This window comes from Sebastes umbrosus, chromosome 20 (assembly GCF_015220745.1).
Source record: "Sebastes umbrosus isolate fSebUmb1 chromosome 20, fSebUmb1.pri, whole genome shotgun sequence".
Classification (NCBI taxonomy): Eukaryota; Metazoa; Chordata; class Actinopteri; order Perciformes; family Sebastidae; genus Sebastes; species Sebastes umbrosus.
Window position 1 is genome coordinate 26,823,312 of NC_051288.1, and position 16,684 is coordinate 26,839,995.

Consider the following 16,684-nt stretch of genomic DNA (forward strand, 5'->3'; position numbering starts at 1 on the left):
ATTCCAGATGTTTTACCAGCTGAAACAAACATCTGGAATGAAGCTAAGTGGTGAGTGAGAGTAGTGTGAAATAGCACAGCTGTCTGACTGGACTGAGGTCTGACACAAGAAGGAAAGAGACGATTGAAAGGTGACGGTTTGTATTTGTTGACTACATTTCAGTCTCAACAATATCGCATGTTTGATATCGTCACCGCTCGGGTTTAATGACGTCGGTGCCGTGTCGTCTTAGTCGTGAAAATAAAGGGCATTGACGAACATATCTGGTCATGACGAAATCAACACTAGACGACAGGAAGGAAGACAAAACAATAGCAGCTTACAGCACCAGAAACCTCCTCAGGAACAAGCAACTCTGCATGACTACATTACCCAGAAACCCTTTCAGGTGACATCAGTAAACCGGCCGCTCTGTGAAGGCTGACGCAGCAGCAAACAAACAAACTTTATTCATATATTAATATGCTTTAGAGGAGGAGATAAGTAAGATGCTTTTTAAAGGCGTGTGCTGATTTGTCCTCCCGAGACTCCTCCTGTTAAATCTTTGCTATTTATTCATTTTCCTTTGTATTATATGTTATATTCTTAGTTTTCTGCTGAATGTAGTTTTTAATCCTGAAGCTCTTTGGGCTGCGTGAAAGACGATATAATAATTAATAACCATCATGTCCCATGTTTACGTGTGTGTTTAAATGTGTGTGTTCATGTGTGTTCATGTGTGTGTGTGTGTGTGTGTGTGTGTGTGTGTGTGTGTGTGTGTGTGTGTGTGCTCACGGTCTGCTCTCTCCAGGGCGTCTGCGAGGCCACGCTCTCTCTCTCCGCCACACTCGTCTGCGTGTGTCGATCCATCCTCCCCGTCGTCTCCTGGCAACAACACCTGGTGGTCGCCGTGGGAACGGTCTGCTCACACAGAAACAACGGATGCTCGTTAACTACTGGATGTGGTATCGAGGATGATGATGATGTTCGTGTTTAGATGAAGAGACACTGACCAGCTGCAGAGTGAGCTGTGCGATGGTTCGGTCTCGGCTCCTCAGCTCCTCTCTGAGCTGCTGCACCTCCTGCAGGAGATCCTGCACCTGAACACACAGCAACACCAGTCAGGGCTGGGGAAAGGGATTCTGGGAAATGTAGGATTTTAGGACAGCAGAAGAAGCAGGTGAGGCTGGATAAACAAACAACATATATTGATAAGAAGTGAAAGTCAATAGTTCGTTCTATTGCAACATCAGCGCCCGGCAGCAGAGCTACGCTTCCGCCATTTTGGACTGAAAGCGACTACCGGACGCCAGTAAAACTTCCGCCTACAAAGAGACGTACAAAAGTAAAACTAATTTAAATGTTAAACTTATTTCTATTCTACTGAAATGACGTGTTGAACAATAAAATATTATAAATATAATAAATGTTTTCAGTCCAAAATGTCGACAGCGGCTGTTGTCAAAAAAAAACACCAGTTTCGTCTCTTTGCTTCTTTGGATTAAAGGAAAGACAAACTTTCTTTCAACCAGCCTCACCTGCTTCTCAACCTATGCTGCATTCATGTGCTGTCGGAATAATCAGAAAAATTAGCTCCTGACTGGAAAAATTCACACGAACGCTCCCTCAAGTCGGAACAAAAACACGGAAAGTCAGCAAACATTTTGGCACACGACTTGCCGAGTTGACGCCATATTACGCAGAATAGGGCTGTCAAAGCAAATGAGTTTTAATGCCACTAATTTCTTTAACGCAACTTGTGATTTTCAGGTCTGGTGTCACATGTAACTAGAGAACCTGATGAATCCATCGGTACCAACCATGTCAAATAGCTTGTAGTGAAGGAGGTTAAATAACGCTCCAAACTTACACTAAACTTTGGCGAGGAGAAACTGTCATGTCCATTTTCAAAGGGGTGTTTGAATAAAGGTTGAAACCTGCTGACCTGTGTGTCGGAGCTCTGGGAGGAGTCGTTGGTCTCTGGACTCAGAGTGTCTGTGGTCAGAGTGTCCTCGTCCACGTCCTCCTCCTGGACAACAGACAGCATTTACATGTTATCACAACACAAATCATGTTATAGTGGCTCTCGTGATCCACTCATCCACTCATACAGCGGATGAAAACAGAGTGCCATTCATTGAGCTGTGATGTTGCTGCTGAAAAACATACAACTGAAGCTCAATAAATGTTAAACCTGAGCAGTGACGACGTGCAAACATGAACATTTAAAGAAAAACACGTCTTTGAATGTTGTTTTAATAATAAAATGTGAATTAGTGACACATTGATACGTCCTGTACTCGTCCTCACCTGAAGCAGTAACCTCTGCAGGTACTCCAGCTGGGATCGGACTGCAGAACAGTCTTCAGCCAGCTCCTCCGCATCAACACCCAAACCAGGAGTACCAGGAGACCGGCAGGAGGACCTGAGGAGGTGGAGGACAGAGAGACATAATAATGCACCACGCTCTGCTGCGTTCAGGGACGAGCATGAAATACTGTACGTCTAAAATGTAAAAAAACATGTTGAAAGTTCATACATCTCACATGTTTCTGTGATCTGAGAGGATTTAAGGACCACATGGCGTCAGGAAACACATTCACAACTCCACTGAATAAACTCCATAAAGAGAGGAGGTTGATATTAGACCAAAACAGGGATAACAGGGATTATAATCTTTAAATAAGCACTAATCTAGTGAGCTGTGAGCTCTGGTTTTAGTGCAGAGAGATACTGAAGATGTTTTTTAGTCACCTTGGAGGACAGAGGTCCAGAATGAGGTCGCTGTCCTCGGTTGTGTCCGTCCTCTTATTCCCAGGATCCTCAGTTAGCTTGAAGCTCTGGAAGTCACTGAGGGGGACGATGGAAACGTTTGTGAACACGATGCAGCGATTTTGGACAAAAATCCCATGAGATTGGGTCAGGATGCTAAACGTGCAGGTCGGTGTAGAAACAAATGGGAATCAGCATCGATCATCTTAATTCTACTGAAACACTCGTGCAGCCTTCACATGAAGTGACCTGTGAGCCAAAAGAGAGCGTTCATAAGGCCGCGCACCACAAGTAATGTTCTGTAGAGTTCGTTTTAGAAAGTCACTGAGACTGTAAATATGCAGCGAAGATATTCTGCTGTGGGCTGTATTAATAAAAATCTATTTCATATTCACATTTAGCTCAAAGCGCTTCCAAGGAGCAGAGGTTATGGTTTCTTCCTGTTTATTCACTTGTTCACCTGTGACCAGAATATCCCACAAAACATTTACATAAAATGTACCGCACATCTTTAAACGAGCCTTTCTGACCTGTGCACAGTCAATACGTGCACGCTACGAACAGTAAGAAGCCTGCTGATCTCAGAGAACCCTTTCACCTTTCCTCTTTTCAGAAGAAGATGAAACTTAGGCAGTATAATGGGAAGATGTGAAGGTCTGTTCAGTGTCTTCCGGTAAATAAAGAGATGAAAATCTGAATATTTCACTTGAAACTGTTTCTTCTTCCAACCCCAGTCAGCCCCGACGTGGATCTAATCCTAAATAACGGAGGACAACCACAGGAAGAGCAGCTTCTCTCACCTTTCATTGTCATTGTGGACGTCCTGCGTCCCCCAGCAGAGCTGTCTCATCCTCCACTGAGCCATGTGGGCTATCCCGTCTCCGTCTGCAGGGATCAGACCAGCAGCATCATAAAACAGAGGTTATTATTAATACTAACAGTGTGTTCCAATCCGCGTACTTCTGTACTTACACTTACTATTTAGAGTGCATAAGTGCGTTCACACTGGGAAGTACGGCAAAATGCAGTGCACTCAAAGTACCCGGATGTTGTACTCAAAACGGTCAGATCGTTGAGTGTGGAACGCTGGACACTTTCCACACTCAACTGTCGCCATCTTGGCTACGTAGCGGAAGGGGCGGAGCCACGACCATTATTCAAACATACGTAGATAACAGAATAAAACAATACGTAAACATACCGCTGCATTTTCAGCCAACAGGAGGACACATCGTAGGCGACGACGTTGGAAACGTAATTTCCACTCTGCTTTCATTTTTTTTCAGAAGATATTTTGGCGGGTAGCGAGCCACGGTCAAATGTTGCGATCGTCATTTCCGGTCAGTGCGCCGCAGAGTATTCCATTTGAGACGATCCTACCCCGCTGAAATTTACGCACTACTCAAGTGAGTACAGAGTGCACAAAGTGCACTACAATGAAGTGCACTTCTGGAAGTACGTGGATTGGAACACACTCTTAAGTGTTCTGAATTTGCTGGTTAACATGCGTCACTTTGCCTAATTTGACATTTATAGAAACATAAGGCTGTTTTTGGTGGATGGCGTCTCATCACAGCTCTTATTTCACTTTGGTGGGATCCATAACTTTACTTTATACGAGTTAATGACATCAGTACACACACACACACACACACACACACACACACACACCGCTGTGCAGTGATGCATCTTCCGGGAGGTCTTCATCCAGCATGAGGTCATCATCATCCAGATCACCAGAGTCCAGGTTGTTCAAGACGTCCTGAGAGACACAGAGACGGAGACATAAGTGGTCTGTATGCTGTATTATATTCATAAATGTGCTTTATACTTTAATCAGCCAACACAAATACCAATTAGTACGCTCACAGGAGCATGAAATGAACCGGAACGCACTGCAGCGTCTTTTGTTCTCGGTTCAAACTCAATCACTCTGATTCAGGTAATAGACTTTTCCTATGAGGGTTGTTGAAAGGCATTCTGGGAAAGGCAGGCCCAGCGTCATTAACAAATATTGAACATCACTGATTGATGACATAAAACTACAAAAGGAGCAGATGATGGATTTGTTTCCTTCTCTACTCGTCAGCCTGAGCTTGTACTACATCATTACTTATGTCAGAGAGGGAAAGAAAAAGTAGGTTATATAGCCTATATTATATTTGAATAATTCCCTATTTGAATTCAAAAATAAATAAATAAATATAGGACTCGATAAATAAATAAATAAATATGCCATTAAAAGTAGAAAAAATAATATTAAAAATAAATGTAGTTATTAACGAATTGATAAAATGTGACAAATTCATATTTCTGTTTTAATTTGCTTTTTTATTTATTTACCATTGTAATAACTCCCTTATTTATTTACTCTTTTTTTTATTTATCTTTTATTTATTCATGTATTTATTTTTTGGAATTATTTAAATTTATTTATTTTTGCATTTATTTTTATTTAAGACTGAATGCATGGCACAACATGAAAGAAACGTCCTGTCATTTGCATAATAAAGCAGAAATGCATGAAGAAATATAAAAACAAATGCATGAATAAATGTATAAAGAAAAGAATACAGAGATTAATAGGTTTAGGGAAATAAATAAAGTGTGAAATGCTGAGGGAAAAATCATGCATAAATAAATAAACAAATAAATAAATGCTTAAACACATAAATAAATACAGATATCTGAAAAATAAAATAAATAAAAAATAATAATACATAAATAAATAAATAAATAAATAAAAGTGGAAATTAAACAGAAGAGTGTATCTATGTGTAATTTATTTCTGCATTTATTTATTTCTGCACAATTTTCCCTTTGCATTTCACCCCTTATTTATTTATTTTTACATTTCTTCATGTATGCAATAAGGGGGCTGTCAATAAATGCATAAATAAATACTGATATTTAATAAATAAATATAAAAATATAAAAATGAATGAATTTAAAAAATTCATAAAAATAAAAAAGCAATATTAAAACAAATATCTGTGTATGTCACATTTTATCAATCAATGACTACATTTATTTTTAATACAATTCTTGCTTCTTTTAATGGCATATTTATTTATTTATTGAGTAATTTATTTATCTATTCATTTATATTTTATTTTGGCGGGTTCCGTCCTCCATAGAGACACACAGTTCAGCTCTTCTCGCCCTTGCACACACAAAATGAAAAAAGAAATCCCTGAACAAACACAAAAGAACAAAAATCAAAACCAATTTATTCCCTTCTTCTGTAAAATAGCAGCTGCAGTATGAAGGACGGAGTGAGCTTCAACCAGATGCTGATAAAAGACTAAAAGACCTTCCCACAATTGTGAGGAGAAGCTCTTTTGAGCCCGTTGATCAATAGCAGTCGGAGGTTTTTACAATAGAGGAGCTTCGATTCACTTTTATTCTGAAGCTTTAAGAGCCTGAAAACTAAAAACTACCATTAAAGCATAATTACTGGGCTGTGTTCTCTTTATTATAATCATCTGTACATCAAATAATATTCAACAAGACATACAGGACAGACTGTTGAACTACGGACACTTCATCAGATTAATATTAATGATATTAATGATATTAACTGTTTCTGTTTCTCACACTAGGATGTGTCCAGTACAGTATGCCGTATGCTGCAGGCTGGTTCTGATGATGACAGATCACATCCCATATTGATTGATTAGTTTTTAATGAAGCCTATAAGAACCGTCGATGCTCCATTTGAGGTTTAATTAAGTTAATTATGCATTTATTACAACATTAACGATTTGTCATTCTGGTACTTTTAGCCATGCAACAATTAATTCTACTATTATGTGTGTGTATTCAAAACCAAATATACACTCAGTGGCCACTTTATTAGGCACACCTGTAAAATCTAATGCAATCCAATATAACAGCTCAGTCATAAATACAGGGCTGGCTTAAGGTATAGGACATATAGGCGGTCGCCTAGGGCTTCACCCTCTAGGGGGCGCTGGTCGCAGTCTAAAAAAAAATAATAAAAAAATCAAATAAAAATGATAACGAATTAATTATAATTATTTAAAAAAAAAATTTAATAATAATAATAATAATAATAATAAATAATTAATTAATTATAATTATTTAAAAAAAATAAAATTATAATAAATGCTGATGGGCGCCCTTCTTCATTTTCTGCAATTGAGGTGACAAATGCACAAATAAATAAATACACTTTTCAACCCTTATAACTCTCTTTCTCACACTTTTTCATCTGCCTGGCCATTTATTTTTCGTTAATAAAAGCGTAAATTGTAGTGAAACTGAGTAAACTCTTGCATAGACCTGGCACTGATCCAACCAAACTCCACTCAGAAGACGAGCATCTTAAAAGTCTGACCAGATTTGTTGACAATAATAAAAATAGAGAATAACTCCACTAAGAGCTGCTCTGACTGGGAGAAAAGGTTTTCTTAGAATTTGCAAACGGTTTAAAAGCTTTTCCCTCAACTCATAAATCAAAATCAAAATCAAAAGCACACACACACACAGTTCGTTTAGTTGCTTCCTGCCTGGAGGAGCTTAGTCACACCACAGTGACCTGAGAGGAAACCAGACGTTCACCCTGAACAACAAACACCTGAACAACACACACCTGAACAACACACACCTGAACAACACACACCTGAACAACACACACCTGCAGAGAGTCAGCCTCTCTCTGGTGGCTCAGAGCACTCATCCACATCAACACATCACCTCCTAATCTCCTCCTCCTCCTCCTCCTCCTCTCTTATCTCGCTTCCTCCTGTTTCTCATATCCTCTTCTGTCTCTTCTCTCCTCTTATCTTCTTTCCTTTCCTATCACCTCACCTCTCTCGTTTCCTTTGCTTTCCTCCTCTCCTCTTCTATTCTGCTCCTCCCTTCCTTGTCTTCCTCTCATCTCCTTTCCTTCCTCTCTTTTTTCCATACCTCCTCTCTTCTTTAAATCTCTCCACCTTTACTCGTCTTCTTACTAACATTGCTAGATGGGGCATTTGTGTCGGAATAATTGGAAATACGAGTTCCTTGTCTTCTGTCCTCGTCTCCTCTCGTTTTCTCTCCTTGTCTCCTTTCTTTGTTTCCTGTCCTCTCCTTGTTTCCTCTCCTTTCCTTGTTTCCTCTCATCTTACCTCCTTTCTTTGTGTCCTCTCCTTGTCTTCTCTCATTTCACCTTGTCTTCCTTCCTTGTTTCCTGTCCTCTCCTTGTTTCCTCTCCTTATTTCCTCTTCTTGTCTCCTCTCCTTGTTTCGTCTCATCTTATCTCCTTTCTTTGTGTCCTCTCCTTGTCTCCTCTCCTTGTTTCCTTTCCATGTCTTCTCTCCTCATCTTCTCACCTTGTCTCCTCTCCTTGTCTCCTCTCCTCTCCTCGTCTCCTCTCCTTGTTTCCTGTCCTCTCCTTATTTCCTCTCCTTGTCTCCTCTCATCTTATCTCCTTTCTTTGTGTCCTCTCCTTGTTTCCTTTCCATGTCTTCTCTCCTCGTCTCCTCACCGTGTCTCCTCCCCTTGTCTCCTTTCTTTGTGTCCTCTCCTTGTTTCCTTTCCATGTCTTCTCTCCTCGTCTCCTCACCGTGTCTCCTCCCCTTGTCTCCTCTCCTTGTCTCCTCTCCTTGTTTCCTTTCCATGTCTTCTCACCTTGTCTCTTCTACTCGTTTCCTGTCCTCTCCTTGTTTCCTCTCCTTGTTTCCTCTCCTTGTCTCCTCTCCTTGTCTCCTCTCCAGCTGCTGCTGCTATTTAGGACTGAATATTATATGTGTAATATTGTATTGTTCATATTGAATAACCCTTTACATTAAACTGGTTTGTTCATCTTTTACCTTATTGATGAGTTCTTATTATTGGAGTTATCATTAATCTACTTTTTATTTAGTTTTAGTCCCATTTTTTGTCATGAAACTAATATTTTTCATGAACTCGTCTCACCTCCTCTGATCCTCTCCTCCTCCCTCTTCATCTTCTCTGACCTCCTAAGCTCTTCCTCTCCTCTCCTCCTGCTCTTCCTCCTCCTCGTCTTCGCTCTACTCTCTGAACTAATCGATGTCTCAGTCTCGTACGGAGGCCACACACACACACACACGCACGCACACGCACACGCACACGCACACGCACACGCACACACACGTTCCTCAGCTTTCTCACTTGACTTGGCGGCGCTGCAGCGACAAACACAAAGCAGCTTTTTCTGTGTCGTCCTCAAAACAAACAAACAGACAAACCAGACCCCATCGGCCTTCTGCTGAGTTCAGCCTGTTTGACTCCAGGACCAACAGATAGCTGTGGAACGCCTTCACACTACTAGCTCTAAACACACACGCACACGCACACGAACACGCACACACGGCGGTTAATTCAAGACTATTAATATGAATGTGTGTCAATAAGAGGGCCAACTAATTAAATATAATAAACACAGTCAGGTATATCCATGGATGGATTACTGAACGGGCCTACTGACCTACTTCACAAACAAATCATCACTCAAAGAGACACGTACCAACCACAAAGACACTCAAAAACACTATCAAAACATGCAAAACAGCTGCTAAGGGACATAAAGAGACTCAAATCAACTATGAAAAAGGGGCAAAACAACCACAACATGACAGAAATTGACTAGAAAAGACACAAAACAACTACAAAGAGACACAAAACAACCACAAAGAGACACAAAACAACCACAAAGAGACAGAAATTGACTACAAAAAGACAAAAAAACACCACAAAAAGTAACAAAACAAGCACAAAAAGAGGCTAAAGAACTCTAAAGTGTGTCTTGATCCTACAGTACGTAGCAGAGGTGGTGGGTGGAGATCTCAGATATGTATATCTATAAGAAGAGGAAGACTCGAGTTATGAGCTGAGAACTCGTTAACGTCCTCAGATCGTTAAGGCCCTGAGCTCATTAGGGTCAATCACTCTTTAAGACCCACAGAGAGCTCATTAACATGATTCAGGCGGTATATTAACTCTAACAGGAATGATGCTCACAGTGGACAGAGAAGTGAAGGACTAACTCATCCTGACCCGTCCTCTCTGCTATCACTTCTCCATGTATAGTTAATTAAAGCAGCTCCTCCACAGCTGGTGACGGACACCAAAGATGAACAGCTGTGTTAGAAAACATCTGCTTCTCTGGTAAACAGTCAAAGGTACAAGAAGCATGTGGACATAAAAACTGAAATAGAGAAGGTAACTATAAATCACAAGATCTGATGGATGGACAGCATGTTCCTTCAGTCAGACATATTTATTACTGTTATAAATAAAAAATAGTATTTTGAGACTTGAGCTGCAACGATACGTCGACTAATCGATTAATTGATCGACAGAAAAATAACTGCCAATTATTCTGATATTCGATTAATCATAATTAAGTAATTTTTCATGCAAAAAATGTCGGAAAATGCTGCTTTCAGCCTCTCAAACACAGAGATTTACTTCTTTTCTCTGTTTTATATCATCAGGGCCGGCGTAAGGCATAGGCCATATAGGCAGTCACCCCCTAAAAAATGAATAAATAAAATAAATAAAATAAATAAAATAAATAAAATAAATAAAATAAATAACATCATTAATTAATTAAAAATAATAAATAATAAAAAATGCCGGTGGGCGCCCTCCCTCATATTCTGCATTCTATTTGTTAATAAAAGTGTAAATTGTAGTGAAACTGACTAAACACTTCTAAGCCAACAATATCAGGACTATTTATATTATAATAATTAAAGTTATTTATGAAAATATAAATCTTATATTTTGTCTTAAATCCATTGTGATGACGTTGGTATGAAGTGTTTGACCTTCTGTAGTTCACAGATCAGACACCAGAGGGAGCCAGAGGATTTCAATCAGACTTCAACCGTCCTGATAATGAAACCTAACATTTCATATTTTAATTTTTTAATATTCTAAAGCTGTGAATCATGACATTTACATCCGAGAAAATGTATTGAACATGTGATTCATTCTTTAATTGGTTGGTTTGTTTTTATCGACATCCAAAAATCGCAGAAATCAAAACAGCTGTGAAAAAAACAACCTTTATTGCAAAATAATTGTTGTTGATAGGCTCATTGAGATAGAGGGGATTGAATGTGATTTATTCACACTAATTATTTGCATTTGAACTGAAAAGATCTTCAGTCTGCATTTGTTTGAATCCAGGTCTGATTGGAGTCACTTTTCTGTTAATATCATGATGAAGACTGAGAACTGTTCTGAGTTGTTTGTTGGGAATAGACAGTAAGAGAGACAGATGGAGCTTTTATTGGAGGATTTATAGCCTGCCATGAGATAAATTATAGGTTTCTAGCCACAACCATCATGCTGCGTTCAAGACCTGGAACTGAAGTGAGGCTTTTAGACGCAAACTGAGATTTTACTACGTTGTTATTAATATCAATAATAGTATTTTTACCTTTTAAACTAAATGAATACACAATAAACAAAGACTGTTAACAGCAGCCTGCGTCTGCTGCGAAATAAAGGTGGTTTTAACCTACTGTGAATAATAAATATGAGCAGGATCAGAACCAGGATTCAATAACTGGACTCTGGGTATGCAGAACTATAATCAACCAAAACTAAGCAAAACAAATACAAACATTCAGACATCTGGGACTTCCACTTCAGCTGTTCTTTTATGTTAAATTAGATGGTTCAGGTATTGGAGGAGTTTTGAAGTCCTCCAGTTCAGACTAGTTTAAAAATGTGCAACACGTTGCCAACTGCAGCGTTTCACTTGTTTCTGCCTGTTCGATGCCGAGCTCGTTCTCTTCAGGACGCTCACTGGAACCCAACCAGCTGCTACCCGACACACAAGGTGACCCCATTCTGAAGCCAAAAAACTAGACTCAAGTAGGACGGAGAGGAGAGGAGAGGAGGAGAGGAGGGGAGGAGAGGAGAGGAGAGGAGGAGAGGAGAGGAGAGGAGAGGAGAGGAGAGGAGAGGAGATGAGAGGAGAGGAGAGGAGAGGAGGAGAGGAGGAGAGGAGAGGAGAGGAGGAGAGGAGAGGAGAGGAGAGGAGAAGAGGAGAGGAGAGGAGAGGAGATGAGAGGAGAGGAGAGGAGAGGAGGAGAGGAGGAGAGGAGAGGAGAGGAGGAGAGGAGAGGAGAGGAGAGGAGGAGAGGAGGAGGAGAGGAGGGGAGGAGAGGAGAGGAGAGGAGAGGAGAGGAGGAGAGGAGAGGAGAGGAGAGGAGACGAGAGGATGATGGAGCCTCTGCCATCAGTGTGTGAATGGGTGTATGAATGGGTGAATACTGACATGTAGTGTAAAGAGCTTTGAGTGGTCAGAAGACTAGTAAAAGAGATCTATAAATGCAAGTCCATTTACCATAATGATTTAAATGAGGGCTGTATAAGTGTTCCTACTGGGAAACTGATTTACTTATTTTTGGCGTTTTCTGTCCAAAATAGCGGCAGCACTGTTGTCAAAAAGCACCAGAGTTTCGTCTCGTTGCTTCTACTCTTTGGCCGTAGTGTCCAGTGTTTGTCTACTGTCATATTTCACTTCATTACTACACACACAGACAGAACTTACGATGCTGTTGAGGTCGGAGTCGAAGCTGCCGATGTGATGGCTGGTGTTGCTGTTGGTGGTGTTGATGGAGGCGGTGGTGGCGGCGCCCCCCCCCAGCGGCTCCAGGCCTTCCTCGTCCCACATGTAGGTTCCCCCGGACCCGCAGCTGTCCGAGGGGGACAGGTCCAGAGACGAACCGCCCTGTACAGGACACAGAGGACATTGTATTAGATATAATTCTTCTGCTCGTACCCCCCCCCGTAGTTACAGAAGTGATCTGATGGTACCTGCTCGTGGTAGTCCGGCTGACTGGACCTCCTCCGGTGGGGGAGTCGGGTCAGCTGATGCTCCCCTCCATCACCTGGAGAGAAACACGACGAGTTCACATCGACTACTTCACCAGACTTCTCCTCACCTTCACATCCATCATCACTTCAAACTCACCAGTGAGTCTCACGCCGGCCCAGTCCAGACCGTCGTCTAGGAAACAGAGCCCCGCCGCCTGGGGGACGCCGTTGACGGCCGCCTTGTCTTCATCAAACCTGGCGCACGATTGGTCGAGCCCCGAGTCGTCTTCTTCGTTTTTAGAGGAGAGGAGCAGTATGGCCACCCCTCCGTTTCCTACAAACACAACACAAGATGCTGTTATTAGTTATCATGGACATGAATTCATTTATTAATGCATTCACAGTCTGAACACCGACCCTCCGTACACGACTTCAAAACTAGAATCTGTGTCCTACCGAGGTTGTCAAAGTCGTCCATATACTCCTGACTGGTGTCATTTCTATCCAGAGACGAGTTGGAGGACAGGGACATGTCCTCCAGCGTCTCCCCCACGATCGACACCTCTCCCTGGGACGCTGCGTCCGCCGACAGCCCCTCCCTCTCTGGAGCCTCTGGGGAACTCTCTGATAGCGACGGTGAAACCAGATTAGAGATATGGCGTGAAAAGAGGAAGGAAACAGATGAGATGTGAGAGATGACACACGGGATATAATATGAGATGGATGATAAAATATCACAAACAAGATGTGATTAGATATGAGAGATAAAGAGATGAAACATTTGAGATTCAATATCAGAGATGGAAAATGTATGATAGTGACGAGATGTTGGATAGGAAGAATAGATGAGATTAAAGATGAAACATAAATAAATATAAAATGAGATGACCGAAAATATGAGGTGAGAAATTTCTCTTCAGATATTATAGGATGGTAAACTGAATAAAACTAGCGGCTGTCAATCGATTAAAATAATTAATCACGATTTATCGCACATTTGTATCTGTTCAAAATGAACCTAAAGGGAGATTAGTCAAGTAGTTAATACTCTCAAATATGCTGCTTTATGAAAATGTATATATTAGGGCTGTCAAAGTTAACGGGATAATAACGCATTAACGCAAATTAGTTTTAACGACACTAATTTCTTTAACAAATTAACGCAACTTGCTTTTAATTTTTAGGTTGTAGTGGCTCAGTTTTAAAGTTAGAGTGAAGATACTGGTATCATATGAAACTAGAAAACCTGATGAATCCATCGGTACCAACCATGTCATACTAGCTGGTCATGAAGGAGGTTAAATAACGCTCCAAACTGACACTAAATGTTGGTGAGGAAAAACTGTCATGTCCATTTTCAAAGGGGTCCCTTGACCTCTGACCTCCAGATCAGTGAATGTAAATGGGTTCTATGGGTACCCACGAGTCTCCCCTTCACAGACATGCCCACAAATCTCTGTTTAAGGTACATTTTGAACGTGATTAACGATTGTAATCGATTAATCAGCTCTACTTTTTATTATTGGAAATCATTTAAAACCACAAAACAATGACCTCCGAGAGATCGGTCAGCGGCCAGGCCCGTTTTTAGGAAGTTAATTAAAAATGAAGAGAGATGAAATGACAAATGTGACGAGAACTGAGATATAAAATACAACATGAATGAGAAGATTTAATGATGTGTGCTGAGGAAAGAGGAAGACGAGAAGAGATGAGTGATTGGAGGTCAGAGGTTGATGGAAAATGTCATGAAATATATGAGATGAGACGAGAGAACTGAGATGAAATGAGACTTTGACGATGAGGTTTGTTGAGATATGAGATTAAAATTACATTAAATGTGATTACAGATTTGAGAAGAGGCATCAGAAATGAAAGATGAGATGAAATACAGGAGATGAGTTGATGTTTTATGAGCTTTAGGATGAGAAGAAATAGTGAAAAAGTGAAGATGCACAGTATCATGATACATGTGATAGTAAGAATGTCCTACCTGGGCTGGTCTCTGTAGTGGACGGCGTCTCTACGGAGTTCCTCCGTGCTGTCACTTCCTGTTTACCTCCAGGCTCATTGGCTGCGGTCACTCGGAGGGGGCGGGACTGCTTGATGAGTGACGGGCGTGACAGCTTATAGCTGATGCCGCTGGGCTTAGAGGCGGGGCCGAGGCTGGAGAGGAGGGGCTTCTTTAAGGCGGAGGGGAGCCCTGACCTCCCCGGAGCAGCACAACTTTGACCTTTGACACCTCCAGCTCCTCCCTCAGGAGTCTGGCTGGTACCAGGCGGTTTCGCTGAGATGCCTCGCCCGGCAGCTCTGTTGATGGAGTAGGAGCGGGTGGCGGCGGGGTGGCGAGAGATCGAGGAGGAGGAGGAGGAAGTGGTGAGGATCGGGGACGGCTGCCGTCGGACCTGCGTGAGGCTACGCGAGCGAAAGCGATCGCTCTCAGTGAGCTGGACGGACGGCGTGGAGCCGAGGCTGTCGCTGGAGAGGGAGCGGCTGGCCGGCGGTTTCTTTTCGAGAGGGGATCCGGATCGAGAGCCGGGACCGGAGCCGGGCCTCAAACCGCCGGATCGAGCGTAGCTCTGAGGCTGTCTCAGAGAACCGCTGGTTCCGCTCCGTGGTCTGGATCCAGAAAGAGCATTCAGGGTGTGTTTTGTGCCGTTGTTCAGCCCAAGCGGAGCTGTGGAGCCACTTTTAGAGACAGGAAGTGTTCTGGGGCTGGACTGTGGTGACGGTGACGATGTCACAGGAAGGCCAGAACTACGCCCCTTCCCTGCAGAGGACGCGGTTGTCTTCTTGGTGTCACGCTGCAACACCGCCGGTGACCCCGGCTGCCGTTGAGAATAATACTGATGAATACCCTTTCCTCTTCTCTCTCCGTCGTCGCCTCCTCCTCCGTCCTCCGACGCCGCCTCGTTCTCCTTCCTCCATTTCATGGAGAACGACGTGGGCACTCGGATGAATCCATTCTGCTTCACGGACGTCGGGGACGCGGTCGAACAGCCGTCGACCTCTGCCGGGCCGGGGTGGTGGTAGAACCCGTTGGTGAGGCGGGTGCTGGAGCTCGCGGCGGCGGTGGCCGGACCCGTCTGAGCGCCGTTGGAGAGCGTGGCAGATTTGGGCCTGAAGCCGAACTTGGGCAGCCTAGAAACCATGGTGGGCATGGTGGGGGGGGCGCCGAGATGAGGGGCGGACATCAGACCCCGCCCACTTCACCATGGAGACACTGAGGACGAGGAGCTGGAGACAAAGGAGACAACAGAGACCGATAAGACAACTATCTCTTTAGGTCATCACATTAGTATACAAGGTATGTGAAGAATGATCTTTTGCTTCCGCTGACAGGTGACAGCTGCGTGACACCAACGCCAAGCGGCGTGAGGCCAACGCCAAGGGGCGTGAGGCCAACGCCAAGGGGCGTGACGCCAACACCAAGGGGCGTGACGCCAAGGGTAACTGTATTTATATTTTGATGCTGAAAATACAGTGAAAATACGTCACTCGTCCTCCTTTACAGCCTCGTTGTGTATTTTCAACTTTATAATATCAGAGAAGGTTTTTTTCTTTTCGTAAATTTACGACTTTAGTGTCGGAAATTCTGAGTTTCCTCTCAGATAATTTCCGATTTAAAAAAAAAAAAAAAAAAAATGTTGTATTCTTTATTTATTTTTATTTTATTTTATTTATTTATTTATTTTTGGTTTGGGTTATTTACATTATTTAATGTTTTTATTTTTATTTATTTATTTATTTTTTTTAAATATTATTATTTGATTTTGAAATTACTTGAAATGTTTAATTTTGGGAGAAAGTGAAAATGCTCTGTGTTAAATATCTGTGAATAATAATCTTTTTCTTAAAAGCAAATATTCTAAAAATAAAGATTAACATTTTGTTCTTGGCTAACAACATATTCCCCTGCAGACTTCCAGGACGAACATGGCTGCAGAGAGATCTGTAACACACCTACAAAGTCCCTATAGAGAATAATTTACAGCTGTGAGTCAGTGGAAAAATCCAGCTCTGACTCAAACTGTTAACAGCTGAAACACGTGGCGCCTGACTGATCTGCAGCTCCAACGCCGCAGGATGAGTTCAGGCATGTGTGTGTGTTGTCAACGTGGTTAGAGAG

General features: G+C 42.1%; 1 protein-coding gene across 5 annotated transcripts in view; it reads right to left on the reverse strand.

The window, feature by feature from the left end:
* Positions 1-16,684, reverse strand: part of LOC119479226 (serine-rich coiled-coil domain-containing protein 2-like) — a 48,798-nt gene that overhangs the window by 13,954 nt on the left and 18,160 nt on the right. For all 5 annotated transcript variants that reach the window (XR_005204641.1, XM_037754591.1, XM_037754594.1 and 2 more), the window contains exons 2-13: positions 14,549-15,792; positions 13,012-13,179; positions 12,713-12,889; positions 12,556-12,629; positions 12,290-12,469; positions 4,423-4,513; positions 3,552-3,636; positions 2,734-2,829; positions 2,290-2,404; positions 1,925-2,008; positions 993-1,079; positions 775-900 (exon numbers count right to left, since the gene is read on the reverse strand). Coding sequence is in view for 4 of the 5 variants with exons in the window: in XM_037754591.1 (XP_037610519.1) it covers positions 775-900; positions 993-1,079; positions 1,925-2,008; positions 2,290-2,404; positions 2,734-2,829; positions 3,552-3,636; positions 4,423-4,513; positions 12,290-12,469; positions 12,556-12,629; positions 12,713-12,889; positions 13,012-13,179; positions 14,549-15,749 (2,484 nt within the window). In the remaining variant the exon portion in view is untranslated. The remainder of the gene's footprint in view (positions 1-774; positions 901-992; positions 1,080-1,924; positions 2,009-2,289; positions 2,405-2,733; positions 2,830-3,551; positions 3,637-4,422; positions 4,514-12,289; positions 12,470-12,555; positions 12,630-12,712; positions 12,890-13,011; positions 13,180-14,548; positions 15,793-16,684) is intronic.